The sequence below is a fragment of the Colobus angolensis genome, unplaced genomic scaffold (assembly GCF_000951035.1).
Source record: "Colobus angolensis palliatus isolate OR3802 unplaced genomic scaffold, Cang.pa_1.0 Scaffold9, whole genome shotgun sequence".
Classification (NCBI taxonomy): domain Eukaryota; kingdom Metazoa; phylum Chordata; class Mammalia; order Primates; family Cercopithecidae; genus Colobus; species Colobus angolensis.
In genome coordinates, this window is record NW_012122931.1 from 1,749,235 (window position 1) to 1,774,936 (window position 25,702).

At 50.3% G+C, this 25,702-nt stretch overlaps 1 protein-coding gene across 1 annotated transcript in view; it reads left to right on the forward strand.

Annotated features, from left to right (window-relative positions):
• Positions 1–25,702, forward strand: part of AK8 (adenylate kinase 8) — a 176,573-nt gene that overhangs the window by 71,977 nt on the left and 78,894 nt on the right. Inside the window, exons 10-11 of the mRNA XM_011931163.1 lie at positions 601–690; positions 22,596–22,737. Coding sequence (XP_011786553.1) covers positions 601–690; positions 22,596–22,737 — 232 coding nt within the window. The remainder of the gene's footprint in view (positions 1–600; positions 691–22,595; positions 22,738–25,702) is intronic.

Genomic DNA, 25,702 nt, shown 5'->3' on the forward strand with positions numbered 1-25,702 from the left:
TCTCAGCCAAAGTGCTGGGATTACCGCCACGTGGTGCCTTTTAATGATGAGTCAGCCCACTTGAAATATGAATCTATCCTATTATGTGGCCCCACCGTCCCGTGGAGATGCCCTGCCAGCTGGAAGGGCCGTGGAAGCAACATGCCCCACCCCTTCTCCGTGTAACAAGGGTGCGAATGTGGACGCACTTGAGGCACATTGCTCAGAGATGAGCAGCCCTCCACCGGAACGCTGATCCTCCGCAGCGACCCGGAGGGCGCCGAGTTCCGCACAGCAATTCCAGGTGCAGCGAGGCCCTGCAGGGCTCCTCTGTGGGCAACATCCTCGTTAGTGTCTTCCCCGCGCCGTCCATTTTTAATGTGTTCTTTGCCAAATGCATTCCTTTTCATTCCACCTCTCCCTCTTCTTTATTTCCCGGCTCCTTTTTGATATTTACTTTTACCTGGACACATACCCACACACAGAGAAACCCTTTTATGCTTTTTTCAGTGACCTTTTTTTTTTTTTTTCCCCCAGCAGGCCGCACTGGGGGTTCTTTTTTTCTCATCCTTCCTCCTATTTAAAATTTAATGGGTGCCTTTCTGTTCCCCTCTCCTTCAGTCTGCTGTGGGCAACTGCTGAAAGAGGCTGTGGCAGACAGGACCACGTTTGGCGAGCTCGTTCGGCCGTTTTTTGAAAAGGAGATGGCAGGTAGGCCACGTTCCCACTAACTGTCACGACCTTACAGGCTGCAGAGAGAACTTTCTCTTTGTGCGGCTCTCTGAACATCCAGGGGCTCAACACTGGGGAGAGCAGCTGGGAAATGGAAATTGGGTTTTCTTGTAAGCAAAGGCTCTGTTGCCTGTTTCTGGTCAGGCCTCTTGGTGTCTGAGCCCGATTCCCAGTGAGGTGAGTTTGTGGGTGTGTGGGGGTTATCCCTGATGGTTTAGACTGTTCCTATTTCCCAAGACTGTTTGCTTTTCATAACTGGTACCACTTAAGATTGAGAGCCAGGAGAGGCCACAGACCTCCCAACATCCTTTTTTTTTTTCGAGACAGGGTATCAATTTGTCACCCAGACTGGAGTGCAGTGGTGCAGTCTCAGCTCACTGCAGCCTCAACCTCCTGGGCTCAGGTGATCCTCCCACCTCAGCCTCCCAAGTAGCTGGGACTACAGGTCTATGCCACCACACCTGGCTAATTTTTTTGTATTCTTTGTAGAGATGGGATTTCTCCATGTTGCCCAGGCTGGTCTCGAACTCCTGGGCTCAAGTGATCCCCCTGCTTCAGCCTCCCAAAATGCTGGGATTACAGGCGTGAGCCACCACCCCCTGCCCCCACATCCTTTGTTGTTTGGAATGTAAAAATACTGTGGGCAAATATTCCAATTTAATCAGCACTCAGAGGCCAGAAGGTTCAGACAGCTTTGCGGATGTGAGTGTTGACCGGCGTTGGTCCTCAGCAGTTAGGTGCTTGCCTGTTTGACGGGGGAAGCAGGAGCAGATCCTCTTTCCAGGTGCCCTCTGTGATCCACAGGCTGAAAGCATTCCTAGGATCTGACCCGCAGCAAAGGCACCTTTGGGAGCGTTCTAGTCAGGCTTCCTGAGTCCACGAAGGAGCCACAGAGAAGGGACTGAGCTGCTGAGGCCACACAGCCAGTTGGCGGCTGGGCTTCTCTGATCCTCCGTGTGTCTCTTCCCTGGGGCAGTGAATTTCCCACTCACTCACCCACACCTTCCTCCCCTTGGAGTTCCTCCAAGCAATCAGTGCGCACCCACTTGTCAAGTGTGATGTACACACGTGCTTATTGTGAAGAAAGTGAATTCCAGAAGCAGCTGCCATTATAGTGAGCAGTGTGGGCATTGGCTAGGAACCCTCCTGGTGGAAGCTTGTGGCCTTCTCCTACCACTTTCCAGATGGAGCAGGTTGATGAGGAAGCACATGAAAATAGGCTCTGTCCTCCCAGCAATCCGCTGAGCGGGACTCCCGGGGAGATGTCCGGGCCGGCCCTCCCAAGTCCCTCCTTAAGATGTCCTAGTCCGTGGGGCGGAGTTCCAGTGTGTGGAGTAGGAGCCATCAGACGCAATGATCTGTGTAGGCACAGGGCAGTGAGCGGGGCTGGTCCTGGGTGTCTGCAGTGGTCCACAGAATGAGGTGGAGGTAGGAGGCACCAGGGAGGGTGAAAACCAGCACGAGCTCTCATGCTTCCCAGTCTGGTTCAGATTCCAGCGCTGCCTCCACCAGCCATGTGGCACCAATAAACCACCTTGCCCTTCTTGAAGCCCCAGGCTTCCCGGTGACAGGATGGAGATAGAGGTACCTTCCTGCAAGGTTGTCCTGAGAAGCAGCCCTCATCCACATGCATAGGGCCTGGGAGGCCACAGGGCAGCTGCTGCTCTTCAAATCCACCTAGCGGCTGGGTGCGGTGGCCTGTCCATCATCCCAGCGGGTGCAGTGGCTCACCCCTGTCATCCCAGCACTTTGGGAGGCCGAGGCAGGTGGATGTTTTCAGCTCAAGAGTTCGAGACCAGCCTGGCCAACATGGTGAAACCCCATCTCTACTAAAAATACAAAAAAAAAAAAAATTAGCCAGGTGTGGTGGTGGGTGCCTGTAGTCCCAGCTACTTGGGAGGTTGAAGCAGGAGAATCGCTTGAACCCGGGAGGCAGAGGTTGCCGTGAGCCAAGATTGCACCACTACACTCTAGCCTGGGTGACAGAGTGAGACTCAGTCTCAAAAAAAAAAAAAAAAAAAAAAGGTCACAGCAGTAGCAAGCAGCAGCAATGGTAGAGTACCTGTTGCATCCTCAAGCATAATTTCTCTCCAGTTCTCTCCAAATTCCCATTTACTGAGGTGGGGATTAGCACCCTAAAGATTCTTTTAAAAAATAAGTGAATGTGATACCAAATTAACCTAATTTATATAGTTTCAAGTAGTTGCTGGTAGTATTCCATAGTATGTCTGGAAGGTAAGTTAATTCCCCACTAACAAGCCTAGTGGTTCAGAAACAGAGACAATGGCCGAGCAGCTGAGGCCGTGCCAATCAGCCAATCCCAGGGAAGGGTCTGCAGGAATTCGTTGACTCTTCTTGCAGCTTCCTTGTCCATTTGAATTTTTTTCAAAATATAAAATGACAAAAATAAAGATGTAGGTGGTTTCCAGATTTACAGTCCTTCAATAATACTAAAACGCACACTCTTGTATGGAGAAACAGCCCTTGTCATCTTATTAGGATACACTGAGGCCTGAGTCCGTGGCGATGTGGCAGTGGTGATGCTGTACTGCCGTACGCTCCCACCAGCAGTGTGCACATGCTCATTCCCTGCCTGTCTCTGCCATCTCTGGGTATTGCCAGTGTATTTGTCTTCTGTTGCTTCGTAACAAATGTGGTTTAGAACAACACAGATTTATCTTGCAGTTCTGTAGTTCGGAAGTTCTGAAATCCAGATATTAGTAGGGCTGTGCTTCTTCCTGGGGTGCTCAGGAGGATTTACTTCCCTGCCTTTTCTAGCTTCTGGGGGCCATCTCCATGCCTCGGCTCATGGCCCCTTCCTCTGTCTTCAAAGCCAGCAGAGTAGCATTTTCCAATCTCTCTCTCTCTCTGACCTCTGCTTCTGCTGTCACACCTCCCTCTCTGACTCTGACCCTCTTACCTCCTTCTTTTTTTTTTTTTTTTGAGACGGAGTCTCGCTCTATCGCCCAGGCTGGAGTGCAGTGGCCGGATCTCAGCTCACTGCAAGCTCCGCCTCCCGGGTTTACGCCATTCTCCTGCCTCAGCCTCCCGAGTAGCTGGGACTACAGGCGCCCGCCACCTCGCCCGGCTAGTTTTTTGTATTTTTTAGTAGAGACGGGGTTTCACGGTGTTAGCCAGGATGGTCTCGATCTCCTGACCTCGTGATCCACCCGTCTTGGCCTCCCAAAGTGCTGGGATTACAGGCTTGAGCCACCGTGCCCGGCCCTTACCTCCTTCTTATAAGGACCCTTGGGATGACCCAGAACAGTCCAGGATCATCTCCTCATCTCCAGATCCTTAATTTAATCCCATTTGCAGAGCGCTTTTTGCCATATCAGGGAACATATTCACAGGTGCCAGTGATTAGGATGTGAACATCTTTTTGGGAGGTTTTATTCTGCCTACCATGGCCAGCCATGTGAATCTTTGCCACTTTGTTAGGCGACAAAAGATGTGTTTATTTTTCATTGTGGTCTTCTGATTGTCGGTGAGGTTGGTAAAGTTGAACGTATTTTCATAAGACAATTGGTCATATGTATTTTATCTTTGTGAACCGCCTCTCTATAGCCTTGGCCTGTTAACTGTTTTTCCTTTTGCCCATTTTCCAATTAAGCTATATTTTGGTCCTGATTGGTTTGTCAGTGCTCTTTGCATATTAGGGTTGTTTACAGTTTTCCATTACTTTTTCTTTGTTTTATCTCTATGTTTCAAGTCACGTTATAATTTGGTAGTTTTAGCAATTGTTTGGAAAGAGAACAGTGACTCCTCACAGCCCTTTAGTTCTCGGGCATCGTGGGATGTCATGGTCACTGAGAAGGTCATATGAGGGTGTTGCTTTTTTATGAGGTCATGGAGCACTCGGCCTTCTGGTTTCCTCACCTCCTCTCTCCTACCATTTGACAGCAGTCTTATCTTCCTCGTCTTATAGGGAGTTGGGCATTTACAGATCCTTAATTAACCATCAGATATGGGCACCATTTTATTGACTTATTCAAACTGTATCTTTTGAGTAAATGGGACCCATTGTTACTTCCTCTTCAAGAGGCAGAAATGAATTTGCTTGAATCAAAGCACATCAACTTTGTACAGAGCCGGCTTAATTCATCCTCCACTAAAAGCAAACCCAAGAGACCTTTCAAAGGTGGTCCAAGCACAGAGTCGTTTTTGTGTTTGTTTTTTGTATTTGGGGGACGCAAAGGAGGCTGATGGCACAATTCCCAATTTTCTATAAAGTTAGTGAGACCCGGATCACTTCGATCTTCAATGTTTCATGCTAAATTTTTTCTTCCACAGCTTTTTGTTTATTTAGACAATGTACCTCTATACTTTCACTCTTCCTACAAAATTAAAGACACAACAACAACCAATATCGTACCTCCCTAGCGGAAGCAATAAATTCTGTCATTTCACTAATCCTGATCTTGCAGGGATAACAAAGAATGCATTTACATTCATAACCACTAACAGGGTCTCATTAGTGGGCTGTAGAGAAGCTGCGGAGAAAACCAAAGCGCTCGGCTGGCAGAGCTGGAACCACCCAGGTCTGGCAGGGGCCTGCTTCACTGCCGGCTGAAACAGGAAGAAAATTTAAATGATTCTCCGCAGAATTTGGTTTTGAAGGGAAGGTCAGCCTGAACAGGGAGACTCTGCCGAGCCGACCACAGCCTGCTTATTTCTGAATAAGCCCAGCTGGCTGAGGCCCCCTCCTTCCCGAATTGAGCATTGAGCATTGGTGACATCTGTGACTCAGGGGTCCCCTAGCCTGCAGGTGTACCCCACTGTTTGGGCTCAAGGGGTGGTGATTAACCACATCCCTTCCCCATACCCTGAGTTCTGAACCCATTAGGAGACAGACCTCAGAGTTTGCTGAGAGCATAGAATGGATAATGTGGCTGAGATCCCAGGTCACAGTTGGGCTTCACATGCCCCTCCGAGGCCAGGCCTGGAGACAAGCCACCCGTTGTATGGCCATACCCCAGTGGTGGGGACAGGGAGGCGGGCCCCCACGCTTGCCCCAGAAAGAGCCCTGACCGAGTGGGGGCAGACGTGGAAGGAAATTCCTATGCACTGCGGGCCAAGGCCAGCCAGCGGGAGAAGGCAGAACCGGAGGGGCTCAGCCCGTCTCAGAGTGACTCCCCGCTCTGGGGAAGAGGGAGGCCACAGGGTGAAGGGAACAGTGGAATTCAGCTTCCCAACACTGCCCTGCAGCTAGAAGGGCCCTCCTGAAACTGGAGGACATGCTGCTGTATCCCCTGAGGCCTTCAGAACTTCCAGAAGAGGAGCCGCTGGTTGGTTGCTCCCCCATATACCTTTGGGGAGTCCTTGGAGACATTCCAGATTCCCCTCTTCAATCCTAGGTCTGTACTGGGTGCCAGCAGCATTCCTGGGAACACAGGAAAGTACCCAGTCACTCCCCTGCCTGTTAGGAGTTTTCATCTGTAAGGTTCAGGAGCTCAGCAAATGAGATCATTGTAAAGACATGGAGACCTCATCACCATGGGGCAGAGGCCCCTATCATCGCTGAGCTTGCAGGTGTCACTGCCAGAACACCCTACCATCTAGCCACCAGTGCAGAAATCCCATCCTCACCACTCCCCGAGCCAGGCACTGTAGACTCTTCCTGGGTACCCCCTCACTGCCCTCGTGGGTACTGGACCTCCTTCCCTGGGAACTCCACCCTGCCTGTGCTCCCGGCTGCTGGTCCCCTGCTGGTCTTTCACTGGGACCCCTGCCATTGCAGACTTGTGCCTTCTCTCCACTCACCTTGGAGCTGCGTGCCCCAGAGATGCGAGCTTTTGTTATTGTGCATCCCTGCCACCCTCACGGTCATGCTCACCACCGTCACCGGCTCAGCCGAACAGATCCAGATGTCATCTTTTCCCCGTGGAGCCTCTTGCTCTTACCCCACTCCAGGCCTCATGATGTTATGTCCCAGCCGTGACCTCTGCAGACTTAGTTCTGTTTTTGTCCTCACAGGTGCTGCCAACACCTCCTTCTTTCGAATCAGCAGCAAAATTAATAACTGTGCTGTTTTCCCATCTTTCCACATTTCCTGGGCAAAGGACCCCAGGGCCCCATCTTAGCGCATCTTCAACCCCTTGATCCCAGGCATTGTGGACAGAGGACTGGGGAGATGCTTATTCTGTGCCTGGACTTTGAAATATATAGGTCCGACCTCCTAAACTCGTTCCGACTTGAGCTGCAGTGAACAGAACAAATTTATTCCCCAGGGCTCCACACGTGGCGTTCTTTATACAGGCAACCTCCATGAAAGTCACCAGGAGTTTGCTCTGCATACGATACACAGGGTCGAGCTTAAATCATGCAGCCTTAGTTGCCAGGGAGCTCCTGTCACTTTTACACTAGTACAAAATAAGTAAAAACGATCCTGGGCTTTTGGAAAAAGACGTTCTCAGCTGTTTCTGTATCATTTAAAATGAGATGGTTGCCGCCGCCGGCCTCCATCGCCACCGTGTGCTACAGCAGTGTGTGCAGATGCCCTCTTTCCTCGCGGAACCCAAGCAAAGGCGCTACTAGATCTCAGTTCTCTGCTTAAATCAGCGGTGGCCCACAGTGGCCACCACCGCCAAATGACGTCCTCAGCTCCTTCATCACAGCTCCATTCCTACCAAAGGGTGTTTGAAATTTCTGAATTCTGGAGGCCCAGAGCTTCCCAAGGAAATTGGCCATATTCTGTCTTTGCCCCTTGGAATGTTGTTTCCCCATTTTCACTTAATATAAAACGATCCCTGCTCATGGGCCTCACTCTGTTGTTCAGGCTCACCCAACACAAAGAAGTCTGAAGTCTGCACTGCTTTATTTTTAGCATTTCTCATGAGAATTTCAGCCATAAATTAGGGTCCAGGGACTGTTAATGGTGGATATAAGTAGGATATAACCTACTTCCAGGTTGCTAGGCCTAATTAATGATACAATGCCGGCTCTTCAGCCAGAAGGCCTGGCTTCTGCCCTGGCCCAGGAAACTGTTCTTGTTCTCGCGTGTTGCTTGGACTTCCCCTGGAGAGTAGCTATCCAGGGAGGAGATTAAAAACAGCCGAAGGCGGGTCTTGTCCTTGTTGGGCTCTGTCTTTGCTCCAGGTGCACGAGATGCTCATCTCAGCCTGTTCACAGCGCACTCGGAACGTGCTGGAACTACATGGTCAGGAGCCCGCCAGCCACGCCACCTCCCCAGCAGTGGGGCTTCTGAGTCAGACTCTAGCTTTTCACATCTCCTGTCTCTCCATACACTCTGCGACACCTGCCCAACTGGTTTATCAGCCCAGTCACAACGAGCTCCTGACTGGCAGCTGCCCCTGTGGCCCCGGCCCGCCAGCATCTCCCAACAGCTAAAGCAGTTCTGTTATAGGAAGGCTCACATTCCTTGGCACATACCAGACATATCCCATTCTTATTGTCGTGAGAGAAAACAGCTATTTAATTGGTAATGAGTTTCCCCTAAAAGCGAAAGCCCTGGTATGTAGAAGAGGTGATGTGGAAGACAGATCATTATCGAACTGTTACCTGTGCCCCTCCCACACATCCCTACATTTCCTAAATATTTCTGCTGGGAAAGGTCCCTCATGGCCTAATAGAACCCGAGAAAAGGCGGGAGATTTGAGAGAGTTTCAAGAAGCTAATTTGCACCCTTTCTGGTAATGAGACCTCCCTAGCAAATGCAGCCATCGTAATACAAACAAGCCAAAGCAGCCCCCAATTGGGATGATTATGTGTTTTCAAGAGCCTTCCGTGAGTCCAGATCCCAGGAGGCATGGATCAGAGCTCAGCCAAAGTGCTTCATTTTTAAGGGGGAATTAATATTCCCATCACTAAATGCACACTAAAGATCGACAATAGACCAGTTTTTCTCTTTTGTTAAAAACTTGCAAAGAGTTGCTGAGTTGAAAGACAAAGTAAATCTCCCCATCTGAGGAGGTAAGCGGAATGCTATTTCTTGTTTTTAGCAGAGAAGCTTCGGCGAGCTGCAAGCTGTCTTCCCGTGGAGGGGAGACCCTGAGGGACCCTCTGCCCGTTTCCAGCAAGCCTTTGCATGCGGTGTGTTTGTACTCGATGAAGACAGCGCATGACTCTCTAAATAATTTACCAGTTGATTAATAGACTCACAGGGGTATAATTAGAAGAGGGAGAGACAGTGGGTACAGTAACCGGTACAGTGCTTGGGGGAACAGGAGCCTTTATTTTTTTAAAGAAACTTTCTAGGGTGCTGGGCGTTTGAAGATAAGTTGGGAAGAGCTCAGTGCCTCTTCTCTTTTGAAGTGGAAATAGGACAGTTTGAATCCGTCGAGTTTAATTTTTCACAAGCTTTAGGGGCCCCGCAGTGCAACTCCCTTTTTATTATTGAAAAAACTCTACATTTTTCTTTCATTTTTCTACACACACACACACACACACACACATACACACACACATACACACACACACACACGCACCAAGCAGTAAGTAATAAACACATTAATTTACTCTTCTCCTATGTGGATTTCCTTCGCATTGCCTCCCCCAGGTGTGCTGGCCTCTGCCCCTTTGGCACCCCCAGCCCAGAGCCCCCTGCTGCAGGGTGGCCTAGAGGTGGATTAATGGATGCCCCTGTAATTTATGCATTTTAAAGGAACCCTCACCTCGGTCTGACAATGCTTTTGAAGTAGCTCCTTTTTTCAAGTCAAACTTCTGACTTTTCCGCTGGGACTGCTACAAAGATTTCCTTATGGAAACTAGGTAGGAGTCCTTTTCAGCCCGAGAGAAGGCTGTGGCCAAGATAGCCCAGCAGAGCGGGAGGGTGAAAGTGTTGTTTGCGTTCTGGGGGCTGGAGGGCCCGGGAATGAGGACAGTTAGAGGAAGGGCGAGCACCTTTGCCTATCAACAGGTTTGTGCCCCCCCGAGGGCCCTTCTCCTCGGTTTTTGTACATGAGACTTCCATTTTGAAAGTGTGCATTGTCTCTCTCCAGTATGACAACGATGCTTTGCCAGGGGGCAGCCCCGTCACCAAAAGGTCAAAACGCCTTTGCTCAATGGCTAGTCCAGTGGGGAAACTGAGGCAGTGAGTAATGCCAGATTCATTCATGCATCCATTCGACGACATTGTCTCCCCAAGAAGAATGGGCACTGCCGGAGTGGGGGCAGCACTGTTCCTTGTCGCCTGGCTGGAGCCACCATAGGGGCACAGCCAGATTTTCCTGTTGGGCTGAATGTCGGGTGTTGCTGTGTGTCAGGCATCCAGATTAAAAAAGAAACCAAACCCAGCCCAGACATTTCTGGGGAGTCCAAGGAGAGCCGGAGTGCACAGAGTCATCCTTGCTCTGACCAGAGCTTCTAGAAGCGTTTCCCTCCCCGTGGGCGGCCCCAACGGCTTCAGAGAAGAGCAAACCTCCAGTGCGCTCAGCTGTGAAATTGTCTCTGACAGGCCTGACCCTGGAGGCCCCGGGCTTCCTTCTCCAGTCGGGAGGTCTCTCAGTGTAGCTGTCTGGGCAGCCCCTGGCATGCCTAGAGCTGTGCTCCTGCCCCTCACAGACCCCCCAACGGCAGGTGCGGCTTGAAGCCTGTTTCCCTCTGGGAACGTCCTCGCCTGACGGGAGCTGACACGGGTTCTTTCTCACTGGGCTGTGAGCGGGGCCTGCAGAGGCAGGGGCAGGACATGAGGGGTGGGGAAGAGGCGGCCCCAGTGACCCTCTGCAGCCTCTACACCTATGATCGGGGACGTGGGACTTGCTGGGGTTTGTCAACCAGAAGCTGGCTCTGAGGTTTCCTGTGCAAGGGAACTTGGCACAGCCTCATCGGACACGGAGGGAGGGAAGCGGGCGCCACGCCCTGCAGCTTCACACCTGTCGCTGCTGCTCTGGGTGACAAGGGCACACCCGACAGAAGAAGCAAGATGGGAGCAGAGGGACATGGGAGGGGGAGAGGCGAGGGAAGGGGCTTCCTGGCATACAGAGGGATCTACCTGCCCCCACCCCCTCCCTGGGAAGATCCTGGGGAAGCAGGGGATGCGGGAGGCAGGGGAAGGGGAAGGGGAGCTCCTCCTCCTCACCCTCACCGCAGACCTCCTCTGATTGACCCCATCCACGATCTTCATTGCAGAACTCTGACCTCCTCCCAGTCTTTGGTTGGTTTACTGGGAGACGAGATGGCCTCATCTGGGACCTGCCCACCCCAGGATCCCCCTGTTTCTGCTCACGCTGTCTGCTCGGCCGGCTGCTTCCAGGGCTGAGGAGCCAGCTCCCGCAGGGCTCATGGTAGGAGTTCAGCTAGGTTAGTGGAAGAGCGAGCCTGTGGCAGTTGACCTGGGTCCCCGTGGTGTGGACAATCCCAGGCCAGCCTGCCCCCAGCACCCAGGGCCCAGATGCTGCCCTCTGCTGCCTGCATTTCTATTTGGGTGAGGCCCCTCTCCATGGGCAGCCCCAGTGGCTTCAGAGAGTTAGTTTTTTTTTTTTTTTTTTTGAGATGGAGTCTCTCTCTGTCACCAGGCTGGAGCGCAGTGGCATGATCTCAGCTCACTGCAACCTTCCCCACCCCCCGGGCTCAAGTGATTCTCCTGCCTCAGCCTCCTGAGTAACAGGACTACAGGCACCTGCCACCATGCCCAGCTAATTTTTGTATTTTTAGTAGAGACAGGGTTTTACCATGTTGGCCAGGTCTCAATCTCTTGACCTTGTGATCCACCCGCCTTGGCCTCCCAAAGTGCTGGGATTACAGGCGTGAACCACCCTGCCGGTCCAGAGAATTCGTCTTGAAGGAACAAACAGCAGACAGGTCACAGGGGGCAGCATGCAGCCTGAAGTGTTTCTAGAAGGGAAGCCAGTGACTGTCACTCCCAGATGGGAGGGGCTGTGGCTACAGGTCAGGGCTCAGAATCACACAGACTTGGTTCCCATTCAGACTCTGCTTCCTCCCAGCTGTGCTACTGGGCAAGTCATGCACCCCGTCAGAGCTCCCTTCAGTTTTCCTATCAGTAAGGTGAGCTTTCCTAGGATCCCATTTGTTGGCTTGCTCTGTATAAAGGGAATTGTGTCTGTAATTCACTAATTACTTACTGTGGTCACTGGTTACAATCATTGACTACTCACCATGATTATGAACAAGAATGGAGTTGCCATCGTCATCATCTTAGTGGTAGTAATGGTACTCACAGCAAGTCCTGTCGGGTGTGAATATACTTTATATATGGGGGATTTTTTATATTTATTTATTTCCTGTGACTACCACCAGCTTTGGGGACCCGGTCCCTGCGGTAACTGGGAACTGACAGAGCTCCAGTTTGCATTACTCTGATGCTCCGTGATATGGTTGGCTGTGTCCCCACCCAAACCTCATCTTGAACTGTAGTTCACATAATCCGCACATGACGTGGGAGGGACCCGGTGGGAGGTAACTGAATCATGGGGGTGGTTACCTCCATGCTGTTCTCATGACAGTGAGTTCTCACAAAATCCGATGGTTTTATAAAGGGCTTTCCGCTGCTCTGCCCCTTCGCTCTACACTTATCCTTGCTGCCTCTATGTGAAGAAGGACGTGTTTGCTTCCCCTTCTGCCATGATTGTAAGTTTCCCAAGGCCTCCCCAGCCTCGCCGAAGTGTGAGTCCATTAAACCTCTTTCCTTTGTAAATTACCCAGTCTTGGGTATGTCCCCCAGTTATCTCTTGTAGCCTAACCAGCTACCCTCCAATTTAATGGCATAAAATGACACTGAGTTTATTATGCTCCTGATTTAGTGGGTCAGGGTTTGGGGCAGGACATGGCAAGGAGGCCTCAACTGTGCTCTGTAGTGACTTGGGCTTAGGTGGGTTGCCTTGAACTGCCTAAGAGAGCTGGGCTGGCTCACCCGGGACTTACATCTGGATCTCAGTTCTGGCGTCAGCTTGGTTCCTTGGTTCTTCTCCACGTTGCATCTGCCAGGATGGTGTGTCCAAGACAGATTCTTCAGCGCCATGCCTGGTGCCTGGGAGGGCACGCTTGGAATGGCTGGGGCTGGCCAGGCATCTTCCCTCCTCACAGCCGCTCCCTGGGGCTGGCTTCACCTGCCTTTTTACATGGTGGCTGGCTGCTCCTGGCACAAGCACTCCACAGAGTTCAAGGGCGGCCGTGGTTGGGGTGGAAGGTGGGGCCAGCGGCCAGGCATCCCATGACCTCACCGCAGATACCCCAGCATACACTTCTGTCTGATTCTATTCATGGAGTTTGTCACTGGGGCCAGCCCAGGTTCCAGGGAGGGGATTGAGACACCGGACCCCTCCAGCCCCCTGCCCTGGGAAGAGTAGCAAGAAGGCGTGGCCATCTTTAATCTCCCACACCAGGGAAGGTTGAATGTGAGCATTTCAGTTTTGTTCAGGATGGGCTGCCCCACCTGCCTGGGAAGCAGCCACAGCCTAAGCAGCCCTCAGGAGCTGGGTCCCCAGGTGACATCGGGCGCCACACAGGAGCCTACCAATACCTCCGTGGCTTTGGAGCCCAATGCTGTCCTCATGAAGAGGAGGAAGCCCTGGCTAGGAGGTAAAATGAGTCGCCCAAAGGCAGGTTGTAAGTGGAATGCAGATTGCAGGGCAGAGTTCGGGCCTCTAGTCCTCATGATCACAGTGCTCCTCCTCCTAAAAGTCAGGTGGCAACAAGCAGCCCCAGAGCTGGATTGGCTGTATGCAAATGCAAGCTCCACTGCCTGTGAGCTGTATGGCTGTGGGCAAGTCACTTCCTCTTCCTGTGCCTTGGTTTTCTAATCTGTAAAATGGGATTCTGTGACTACTTCTTTCGTAGGGAGAAAACTACATGAATTAATATTTGAGTTAGAACAAAGACAGGCTTAGAACAGGGCCAGGCTCATCATATGCACTCTAGCATACATGCTTGGTGAGTAATATCCTATTGTATCTTTTCCCTCCCAGAACACTGGGCTCATGGTTCTGCTTGCTGCTGACTTTCTTCTCACAGATTGTGTGGGCTATGGCATCCTCGCTGCTCTTGAGATGTGGGAGAAAAAAACTGATTCTAAGCCCTGAATTCATTAAAATGGAAGGAAAATCGTGTTCCTTAAACTCTTTGATCTGCAGTGTACACTTAGTGAATACATCATACTTTAAAACAATCCAGTTCACACACAGACTAGCTGACCTCTGCTCATTTTCCCAGATACTTTCATATTCCAGTGAAAGATGTAAAAGTGTACTTTAAAATAAGAAGAATTATCAAATCATTCTGCACAGTGTGGCTAGCTGAGCTTTTCTAATAAAGAAGTCTTACTGATTTGCTAAGTGATGTACCAGTTGTCTATAGAAGAATGTCTATTTTTGAATGGTCTCTTTTGTCACCTAAAACTTCATTTGAAAGGGACAAACTGGCCAGGCGTGGTGGCTCATGCCTATAGTCCCAGCACTTTGGGAGGCCGAGGTGGGCGCATCACCTGAAGTCAGGAACTCAAGACCAGCCTGGCCAACATGGCGAAACCCCATTTCTACGAAAAATACAAAATAAAATAAGCTGGGCCTAGTGGCACGCTCCTGTAATCCCAGCTACTCATGAGGTTGAGGTAGGAGAATCTCTTGAACCCAGGAGGTGAAGGTTGCAGTGATCCAAAATTGCGCCCCTGCACTCCAGCCTGGGCGACACAGTGAGACTACTCTGTCTCCAAAGAAAAAAAAGAAAAAGGGGACAAACCGAAATGTTCACTGTTGGGCATCTCTGCCCCTCAGGTAGATATGTCAACGCCATGTGGGCTCCTCAGTGTTGTCTTTGCCTTTTGCCCGAGTAGACATGGTAAGGCAGGGAGTGACAGAAAGTGGGGGTGGCCCTCTCCAAGCCTCGGAGGAGGGGCACAACGTGGCCTCCTAATCTGCAGGGCACCCAGGGCTGATGTACTTACTTCTCTGGACTTGACAGAAAATCCAATATTAAAACATTATTATTTCCTGGCACCATTGTCTGCCAGGCAATTTTAAATGTTGTTAAGCAGCAGAGGTATCAGAGTAGAAATGTTGGCATCTAAGGAAACCGTGGAAGGTGTCTGTTTCATCTCCTACTTGGGGAACCAAGGCCCGGCCAAATGGGGGTTTGTCTGGGGCAAGTGACTTGAGTTTACCAAAGAGCAAGCTAGATCCGGTGGACCTTACCCTCCCTTAGGAATTGCAGGGTGCGGCCGATGGAACAATACTGGTTTCTCCTCATTATCTTCTCCAGGTTTGGAAACGTTCTGTGCGTTGCTGGCAGCGTTCATTTGCGGGGTGCAGAACCCGTGTTCCACCAGCAGGTGGTAGTAAATAACAAACAAACGGCTTCTCCAACGGAAACACCTGGCGCCAGGTCCTGGCACTGGGGCGCTGCGGGGCCTTCAGGGCACGCAGGATTTCCGGCGACAGCAGCGAGACGAGCTTGCAGGCCCAGCTGCCGGGAATCCGTGCCATCCCAAGAGTGATGGCCTCCAGAGATGGGAGGTGTTCAACTTTCCTTGAATTAAGTCAGGGCCTAGGCAAACCTCCCAGCAGCCTAGAGTAAAGACCCTGGCGGGATGCAAGCCGCGCTTCTTTCAGGCACCAGGTTGTGTGAAATGGAAATCAAAAACAAAACCAAAAGCAACCCCCTTTCCTCCTCCACAGGCCTGTTCCTTTTCTAAGATTCCCTGGACCTCCTGGATCCTATTGGGTCCCCTTCAGGAGGGGTGGGACCCGGGGACCCAGGGACCAGGAACTGTGCTGGGAGGAGAAAGAGAAGCAAATGCCGGCCTCCCCCCATGAACACTGATGCTCGCCTTGACGTCGATTTCTTTTTTCTTTTTTCTTCTTTTTTGAGATGGAGTCTCCCTCTGTCGCCCAGGCTGGAGTGCAGGGGTGCGATCTTGGCTCACTGCAAGCTCCACCTCCCAGGGTCACACCATTCTCCTGCCTCAGCCTCCTGAGTAGCTGGGACTACAGGCACCCGCCACCACGCCCGGCTTATTTTTTGTATTTTTAGTAGAGATGGGGTTTCACCGTGATAGCCAGGATGGTCTCGATCTCCTGACCTCATGATCCGCCTGCCTCGGCCTCCCAAAGTGCTGGGATTACGGGCGTGAGCCACCGCGCCTGGCCGACGTCAATTTCAAGGAGGGCTTGAAGAAGGAAAGAAGTTACACGGGGCAGCTTGAAGCGAATATGAGGGATGAGGAGAGGGAGTGTGGGTGCGGTGTAGGTATGTAGGTGTGTTTGTTAAATGTGTTTGTGTAATGAGGCTGTGTGCTTCGTGTACTGTGTGTGGATAGGTGGGTATACAGTGCGTGTTGTGCATGTGGGGGGCTGTAGGGGTGTGGGGTGTGTCATGTGTGTGTGGGTGTAGCTGAGTGCATGAGCACATGTGTGTGTGCACGTGCCTGTGTGTTGTAGTGTTTCAGGTGTCGTGTGTAGACATGTATGTAGTGTGTGGGAGAGTTTACGAGTGTGCATGGAGGGGTGGTGTGTGCAGGGCATGTGCAAGGGTGTGTGGGGAGGTACTCAGCTCTTTCCAATTTGCCCTAGGGTGCCAAGGAGGGTCACACAGCTTATCACGGGTCTAGCAATCAACCTTGGCATGTGTGTGTTTTTTTTTTTTTTTTGAGACGGAGTCTCACTCTGTCGCCCAGGCTGGAGTGCAGTGGCCGGATCTCAGCTCACTGCAAGCTCCGCCTCCCAGGCTTACGCCATTCTCCTGCTTCAGCCTCCCGGCATGTGTTTTCCTTTAAGCCACTGGCTGAAGGAGCCATTTCCTTTTCTCCACTTTTTGTCCTATCTTTGTGTGCCACCCCCAGCAACCTTAGTGCCCCTCATATCTTCTCCCTCAACAGCCTCAGGGACAATAACTGATGGGCAGAAAGCCAAGGTCCCTGCAGGGCTGGCTCTGCGGTGCAGTGCGGACAGCAGGCGGCAGCATGGCGCAGCAGGAGGGGCCTCCGGTGCCTGCTGGAAAACTGCAAGCTGGTCTTGGTGTGCTCTCCGGCCCCTTTCCTGCTCACACCCATCGGCTCTGGAGCTGCATGTGACTGAGGGTGACTGAAGCCAGACCTGCAGCCCAGGAGGAGTCAGTGCCGCACAGTTCCATCTCATGGGTGTTGGGACTCCTGTCCCGAGACGTGGAACTGCTGTGCAGGAGGGAGCCCGATGGGATCCTGGGCCTTTAGACAGGACTCCTTCCCCTTTGAGACAGGAGGGTGGGCCACGGGCCCGCGGTCGGGGGTGGAGAGCTGGGAGCATCCCACTTGCCACCATGGATCCTCATCTACCCCCATGCCAAGCCCCAGGCACACCCAGCCCCGCGGGGAATAAATGAATTGAGATTTTAATAACCCAGAGGTCGACTCGAGGACTGCCATCTTTTATGGAAGATCTTGAGGAAAAAAAAAAAAAAAATGAAACCATGTGGTGTGGCGTTATGAAACAATGGGATACTCATATCTTGCACTTGGCTAAATTTAGGGTTGACAGGACATTCCAGAGAGGTAGCCCTTGGCGGTAGCTTGTATGAAGGGTGAGATGTTAACTGTCAAGCCCAGAAATCAAGCCTGAGGCATCGACTTAATGGTGAAAGACTTTAGACCACACTGAAAAATCTCTATCTGAGAGAAGGAGAAAGGGTAAATGGACAGCACTATCAAGGGGACTCGAAACTTCTGGCAGAGCGCAGTGAACCAAGGAGCAGCTCCTTCTCAGCTTTGTGCTAAGCTGGCTGATCAGACCACGTGGGGCTGGAAACGTGAGTCTGTAGCTGACAGGAAAAACCAAACAAAAACAGACACGGAGCCTCAGAGAGGCTGGGACAGGAGACACAGGTGGGGTTTGGGGCAATTACACTAAAGGCGGCGTCTTCAGGGTTCGCCCCTCACCCCTCAACCCGCGTGCCACCACTGAGGAGAGATGCTGACTGGGAAAGGTCGGTAGCCTCAGAGCAGCACCCAGTGGGGTCTGTTGCTTGTCTTGACCCAGTTGGGAGAGCCCTACCATGACACGGGATCCCTGTGCGCTGGGAGAGGACCAGTGCAGCCCCTTAGCCACGCAGCCCCATTGAGGAACTGTGAGCAAAAATGTGTTGCTGTTCCGTATAAAAGGTCAAAGGACTCAAACGAGGAGCTTTCACAGGACTGCTAACACAGGCAGATGTGGGCAAATGCCCGTGATGCCAGGCTTCTGGGCAGAGCTTCCGGAACCGATGGAGTTACAGGACGGCCGGAGGCCACCCACACTGCTGGTCCCCCGAAAGGGAGAGCCGTCCATGGCCTTTGGGGGCAAGTCATTGTGTCCTTTGTCACTTTAGGAACAGTCTCTCACAGGGGCCATTTCAACCTATTTTAGGCGTTAAATGGTTTCCTTTAAAAAAAAACCACATTTTTAGTGGAAAACTTTAAACACATGTAAAAAGTAGAGAGAATAGAATAATGAACCTGTGGGACCCATCGCTCCTATAATGAGCCTCACGTGCTTGTGGCTACCCTTGTTGCATCTAGAACCACCTTCTCCTACCCCAGAGACCCCTCCCAGCAAACCCCAGGTGCTAGTGCTCATTCTTTTGGCTGCATATTTAATTGGCGAGTGGGTGATCACGTAGAGATGAATGGAATGACTGAGAGGAAGGGTCTCCTTTGGTTATTTTCTGTTGCCGCAGGACCTGATTCAGTGCTTGGTGAGAAAAATCCTTAAGTTCTCTGGCCCATGAACACTTGAGGAACTAAAGAACTTCCTGGTTTTTGGAAATGGTTCCCTTTTTTCCTTCCCTCCCTCCGTCCCTTCGTGTTTATTAGGTGCTTTCCATGGGCCCAGTACTGTGCCGGGTGCTGGAGTATAGCAATGAGCCTGACCCTACTAGGGGGATCCCTGCTTTCGTGGGGTGGAGGTTGGGGTGGGAATGCAGGTATTCAACAGATACTACATCAGCTGTTACTGATGTGCCCTTGTGATGAGGCCTTCCAGGAAGTGCTAACTGCAGAGCCTGTGTTTCCTGATTCCTGCAGAGAGGGGTTTGTTTGGGTTTTGGCTCCAGGTGGGAACCGGTGTGAGCATTCCGTTTCTTCCTCAATCTTTTGGAAACTTGGCCCTCCCTGCCTCCAGCATCCCCAGCACTTCCTACTTCTGTGACCTCTGCTCTCCTGCCAGGTTTGTGCTGCATTACATCCGGGTCCTCTTATCTCCACCACCCTGGGCTCCATGAGCAGAGGGATTGGGTCCGATTCATGGAGCATCAAGTGGCGGCCACCCTTCTCCCTCCTGTCTCTGTCTCTCTCTCTCTGTGTGTGTGTGTTTGTGTATGTAGCATGTATATATGTATATATATTAATATAATTAGATATGAATATATGTTTAAATTAGACCATATATACAAGTCATTGATTTACCTGCTTTTTTCTCATTCTGTCATAGACTTCTGCCTCGACCTGTCATAGATCTCTTTCCAAGTTAATATAGAGATTATTTTTAAAAGGTTGTCTAATATTCTGTTGCAGAGATGTACCTTCTTTGATTTAATCCGTCCTCTCTTGATGGACATTCTAGATCATTTCCAATTGTCACTATTATAAACAACACTGAAATGGACATCTTTGTATACACATCTTTTTCCCCTCTGGGCTATTATATTGTCTCTTAGGTTCAAGTTCTTAGAAGTAGGATTGCTGGGTCAAAAGACATGTACATTTTAAATTTTGATGCAGGTTGGGAAATTCTCTCTAGAAATCTTTGTTAACTAACAGAAAAACAAAAAACAAAAACTTCATTGTATTTCTTTTTTTTTCTTTTTTTGAGACAAAGTCTAGCTCTGTCGCCCAGGCTGGAGTGCAGTGGCGCGATCTCGGCTCACTGCAACCTATGCCTCCCGTGTTCACACCATTCTCCTGCCTCAGTCTCCTGAGTAGCTGGGACTACAGGCGCCCGCCACCTTGCCCGGCTAGTTTTTTGCATTTTAGTAGAGACGGGGTTTCACTGTGTTCGCCAGGATGATCTCGATCTCCTGACCTCGTGATCCACCTGTCTCGGCCTCCCAAAGTGCTGGGATTACAGGCTTGAGCCACCGCACCCGGCTCTATGGCAGATTCTTACCCCACATTGTTTTAAATCAGTGTTTATTCATCCTGGCAAGAAAACGTAAGGTCTCTGGATCAGAGGACAGACCATATTCATTCACACAGTAATCTCAGAGCTGGCTCCCCTCGCCCAGTTCCTCACAGGCAATGTGGAAAGAGCCAAGTGCACCCCGAGTGTACAGGGGGTCTATAGCAGGAGGGGAGCCCCAACATTGTGACTCTTGGAGCTTATGCGGGACAACATGCCAGCTCCCTCCCGAGCTTTACCCTGGAAGGAACCGACTCCTTCAGAGGAGAGGAGGAGGAGGTCACTAGGTTTACAGCCCTTTGAATGTAAACAGATGTCTGGGGCAGAGGTCCCTGAGTCTCTCTGGCGGTCTCTGTCTTTAACTTCCAAGGCTGTTCTTAATCTGTCATCCTTTATCCCAGGTGCCAACAGTCTTTGCTGAGACACCCTGACCACGGCAAGCATGAAAATATTCATGAAGCATTACTTCCCCACACACATCTCCTGAATTGGAAAGTAACAGCCACCACCTCTGAGTGTCAGCTATGTGTTGGAATTGTAAATGTGGTGTGAGCTGGTCACGATGGGTCCTGTTATCCTTTTTCAGCAGATAGGAAGCTGAGACTCAGAGAGTGATAGACTGCCTGGAGATGAGACAGCAAGGAAGGGAAGAGCTGAGATGAGACCTAGATTTGTGAAGGCCCCAAGCCCATGTTCTCTTTTCTACCACCTGGCTTCCCCAAAGTCTGCTCAAGTTGGTTTTAACAGAGTTGATTAGTTGCAGTGAAGCGTTTGAAAAAGAGAAGCCTTCTATTTATTTAACATCTACTATGTGCCAGGCATTGTTCTAGGCAGGGAAAAGTGGGAGAGAGATGGTCCTTTGTTCTGATGGGACCCACCCATGAGAGAGACGCAGACATTAAAGAAAGAATCACCCAGAGAGAAGTACCCTTGTGATAACAAGGGTGGCAAGTGAGGGAGGATGAGAAGTGCAGGCTGAGGGCTGTCCTCAGAGACTTCCCTGGGGAGGGAACATCCCATGGTGGCCCTGAGGCTGTTTGAAGGCTGACCCAGGCAGGGTGTGGGAGAAGGGTGTTCCGGATGGAGGAGGTGGCACATGTGAACGGAGGTGCAAGCTGGGAAGATTCACCTTGGAGGAAGGCGGGGCGCAGACCTTGCCCTGGAGAGGAGACTGCTGTTTATCCTCAGAGCACTGGGGGGCCACTGCATATGTGAAGCAGGGGAAGGGTCTATCCTCAGAGCACTGGGGGGCCACCGCAGGTGTGAAGCAGGGGAAGGGTTTATCCTCAGAGCACTGGGGGGCCACGGCAGGTGTGAAGCAGGGGAAGGGTTTATCCTCAGAGCACTGGGGGGCCACGGCAGGTGTGAAGCAGGGGAAGGGGTGGGATTCGCTGAAGTGACTTCTCATTCGTGCTAGGTAGCCAGATGTTCTCGTGAAAGCAAAACCCTTTTCTGCTCTTTCCTGGGGACTGGGGAAGAAAGGATGAAGGACTTGAGAGAGAACACATTCAGGGAAATGCAGATTGCTTAGAATTAGGTTTATGGTTTTTTGGTGACAAGGGCAGTAACCCAGCAAGTCACGGCCACAGGGGGAAACGGCTAGTAGTGATTTTTCTGCATCTCTTCCTTCCATGTTCACCTGGCTGTCAGCCTGGGGGGCCCTTTGGAAGGTTTCAAATGTGTGCTTCAGGCCCTCTTGCCAGACCCCTGGGCAGTCGGTAGGAGGGTAACCAGGCAGCTTCCAGAGAAACTGCCAAACTCACTGCCACCACAACCCTAGGAACCAGTTCCAATCGGGGCCACAGTCATAGCAAACAATGGTGATATTTACCAAGTATTTCTGGAAAAATGAGTGCAAAGTGCAGGAAATGCAGTGCAAATTGCTAGAACGCAGTACATTAGCAACATAGGACATTTAATGAGTCTGGGAAGAGAGGTATGAATTTCAGGAAAATGTCAATTGCCGCAATGTAAACAAGAGGCTTCTCAATATCTCATTCTCCATAGGACTTTATTTCAGTCTTTGGTTATAACTAGTTCTGTGATTCTTGGGAGAGACTTCATTCTAAGCATCAAGGAGGGGAAAACTGGAGAATTTGGGGAAAGAGAGGAGTGGAGGTTGCTAGTGCATCACAGACTAGCAGAGAGCTTTGGGGGCACTGGCACGATCCCATTTGAGGAAAACTGAAACTGCAGCTGGGGCTGGTGTGCTTCCAGGAAAAGTGTTTGCTGTAAAAACTGGGCCCATAGTGGGTGCTGTGGTCTGAGTGTGTCCTCCCCAAATTCATATGCTAAAATCTAATCCCCAAGACAATGGTTCAGGTGGGACCTTTGGGAGGTGGTGAGGTCACAGGGCGGGGGCCCTTGTGGATGGGATTAGTGCCCGTGTAAGGGAGACCCAGAGAGACTCCTCACCTCTTCCACCAGGTGAGGATGAAGCAAGAAGGCACCACCTGTGAACCAGAAAATAGGCCCTTTCCAGGCGCTGAATCTGACTTGATCTTAGGCTTCCCCGGTACCCAGTTTATGGGATTGTGCTATAGCAGCCCAAACGGACTAAGACAGGGGACAGCTGCTCACATCTCACTGGGTTGCAGGTGGGGATGGTGTCTTGTCCAGGAAAGGGAAAGACTGAGGTCAAGGTCAGCCAGTGCATTTCCTGTCTCACGCAGCCCTGTTGCTGGGGACCGAGGAGGGACCTGGGAAATAGGCACTGACAGCCTTGTCCAAGTGGCTCCACCTAGACCCACTTCTTCAGCAGCTCAGTCTATGGTCAAGTAAGGTCAGGAAACCCAGGACCCATGGGCTACAGGCCAGCAGGGTGCTCACTTGTCCCCTTCTCTGCAGTTCCTGACAGCCTCCTCATGAAGGTGCTGAGCCAGCGTCTGGACCAGCAGGACTGCATCCAGAAAGGCTGGGTGCTGCACGGCGTCCCGCGGGACCTGGACCAGGCACACCTGCTGAAGAGCCTGGGCTACAATCCCAACAGGTGAGTGGCCTCAGCCAAGCCCACAGCCCTGGCCAAGCCCCTGGGCACCCCCCTTCCAGGGCTCAGCTGAAGGGGTCCAGGTTACACAAGCCTTCACGTGTTCCTGAAGTGGAATGTCTCCTGGTCACCCCCATTCCCACTCACCCCATCTGCCCGGTGGACTAGGAGTCAGGCTTAGGTTCAAATACTGGCTTTCACTCTCCTTGCTGGACCCTCATCAGTAAAACAGTAATAAATATCAGTCCTGCCTTCTTTGGGAAATTGTTATACAAATCAACTGATGTTTTCTTTTACTATTTTTACAGTTTCATTTTTACATTTAAATCTTTGATGCAACTGATATTTATTTTGATGTGAGTAGGCAGTATGAATCGCCTTTTTTTTTTTTCCTAAATGGTTAACCATTTGTTCGGACTGTTGACTATCATTGGATGTTCTGTCTTCCCTCTACTAGCTTGAACTTGAGAGCTCATCACAATTATATATATTGTGGAGAGCAATGAAGCCCACCCAAGTGAAAGCAAATGCTATTTAGTCTGAGCTTGCAATAGCAAGGGGTCAGCCACCATTGCTTGGCATTTTGGCAGAGACTCACAGACAGGCAGCGGAGGTGACAGCATTCTAGTGGAAGGTGGGAAAGGCTTCGGTTCTACCGTGCCCCAATTGGAGGCTGTTGGCTTGGGGAAGCTGGGTGGGCTAACTAGAGGCGGGGCCTCCTGTGTGACGGGTTAAGGGAACATATTTGGCTTTCTCTGGTTGGTCCTACCTTGCAAATGGTGGCAAAAATGAGGGAAGCTCTCAATTCCTGATCAAGTCCTGGCCCTTTGGGGTTGATTGCTGCAGAGATTGTGATCTGACTCCCTGGGCAGGTTGCCGCAGGTTGTGGGTTCCAGTTCTGTTTTTACATATGGTCTGACCATCATCAAAACTGTGTGTTTAGTCTCTCAATATACTGGGCCTGTGTCTGAACTTTCTCTTGTCTGAGTGTTTATTTCTGCAGTAGTACCACTCTGTTTAACTGCTTTACTTTTGTCATATATTATATTTCAATAGTCAATGCAGGACAAGGCCCTCTCATTAATCTTTATTGTCTATTTTATATATTTATTATTCCAACTGAACACTATAATAATTTTATCATGTGCAAAAAGAAACTGCCATTGAAATTTTAGCTGGAATTGCCTTAGATTTTCAAATTGATCTGTGATATGATTTGGCTCTGGGTTCCCACCCAAATCTCGTCTTGAACTATAATCCCCACATGTTAAGGACGGACCTGGTGGGAGGTGTTTGGATCATGGGGGCGGTTTCCCCCATGCTGTTCTCTTGATAGTGAATGAGTTCTCATGAGATCTGATGGTTTTCAAGTGTGGCACCTCCCCATTTGTTTTCTCTCTCCTGCTGCCATGTAAGATGTGCCTTGCTTCCCCTTTACCTTCTGCCATGACTGTAAGTTTCCTGAGGCCTCCCCAGCTATGTGGAACTGTGAATCAATTAAACCTCTTTCCTTTATAAATTACCTAATCTCAAGTAGTTCTTTAAAGCAGTGTGAAATGGACTAATATAACCCGTTACAGTTTGACATGGCTATATCCTGTCTTTGCTTCTAGTGAAAATATCAACACTTCCTTGGGTCTCGCATTTTTTATTTTATTTCTAGGTATATTATCTCTTGTTCTTCTTATTGATATTATAGTAAGATCTTTTCATTCCATATTTTCTAAGTGAGGTTTTCAAGAGTGTAGAAAAGACATTGATTTTGGCTTATGTATTTTATACTCCAGCCACCTTCTCAAATCCTCCTACTGTTTTGGATAGTTTTTCAGTTGATTCTCTTGGGTTTTTCAGGTAGATGATCATGTCATCTACAAATACTCATCCTTTTGCCTCTTCCTTTTCAATATTTATACTTTTTATTTTACTCTTGTTGGGCAGTACTTTCAGAACAGGGTGTCATGATCGACAGGGTGGTTTTTCCTGACCATAAGGGCTGTCCTGGTACTGCTGACATTGAGGTGCTACTGGCTTTTGGTTTGAAGTGCATATAATTCGTATGAAGTTAAAGTATAGCTCCATGATTCAAAATCTCTTGTTACTGTTGAATTTTATCAAGAGCTTTTCAGCATCCTTTAAAATTGTTTTTTCTCTTTTTGACATATTGATATTATAAATTATATTAATAATAGTAAGCCAATCTTTTGTTCCTATAATAACTGGTTTGGTCATGGCATATTGTTCTTTTTTTTTTTTTTTTGAGACGGAGTCTCGCTCAGTCGCCCAGGCTGGAGTGCAGTGGCCGGATCTCAGCTCACTGCAAGCTCCACCTCCCAGGCTTACGCCATTCTCCTGCCTCAGCCTCCCGAGTAGCTGGGACTACAGGCGCCCGCCACCTCGCCCGGCTAATTTTTTGTATTTTTATTAGTAGAGACGGGGTTTCACTGTGTTAGCCAGGATGGTCTCGATCTCCTGACCTCGTGATCCACCCATCTCGGCCTCCCAAAGTGCTGGGATTACAGGCTTGAGCCACCGCGCCCGGCCGGCATATTGTCCTTTCATGGTATATTATTCTACTGCTTGTGGCACATAGAATTTTGACCCTTATGATCTTTACCCTGCTGCTGTCATGCCTCTGAATGTATATTATATGACAAAAGGGACTTTGCATATGTACTTAAGATTACTAATCAATTGACCTTAAAATAGAAAGGTCAACCTGGACTATCGGGGTGGGCCCAGAATAATAACACGAACCCTTAAAAGCAGAGTTCCCTCCCGACTGAGGGCAGAAGAGGAAGTCAGAAAGATTTCTAAGCATGACATAGCATTGGTGGCTCAAAGATGGAGGCCATGGAAAATGTGAGAAGAAATGAATTCAACCAACAGACAGTGAGCCCCAGGTGAGAACTACAGCTCTGGCTGGTACCTTGACCTAAGTCCAGTTAGACTCATACCAGATTTCTGACCT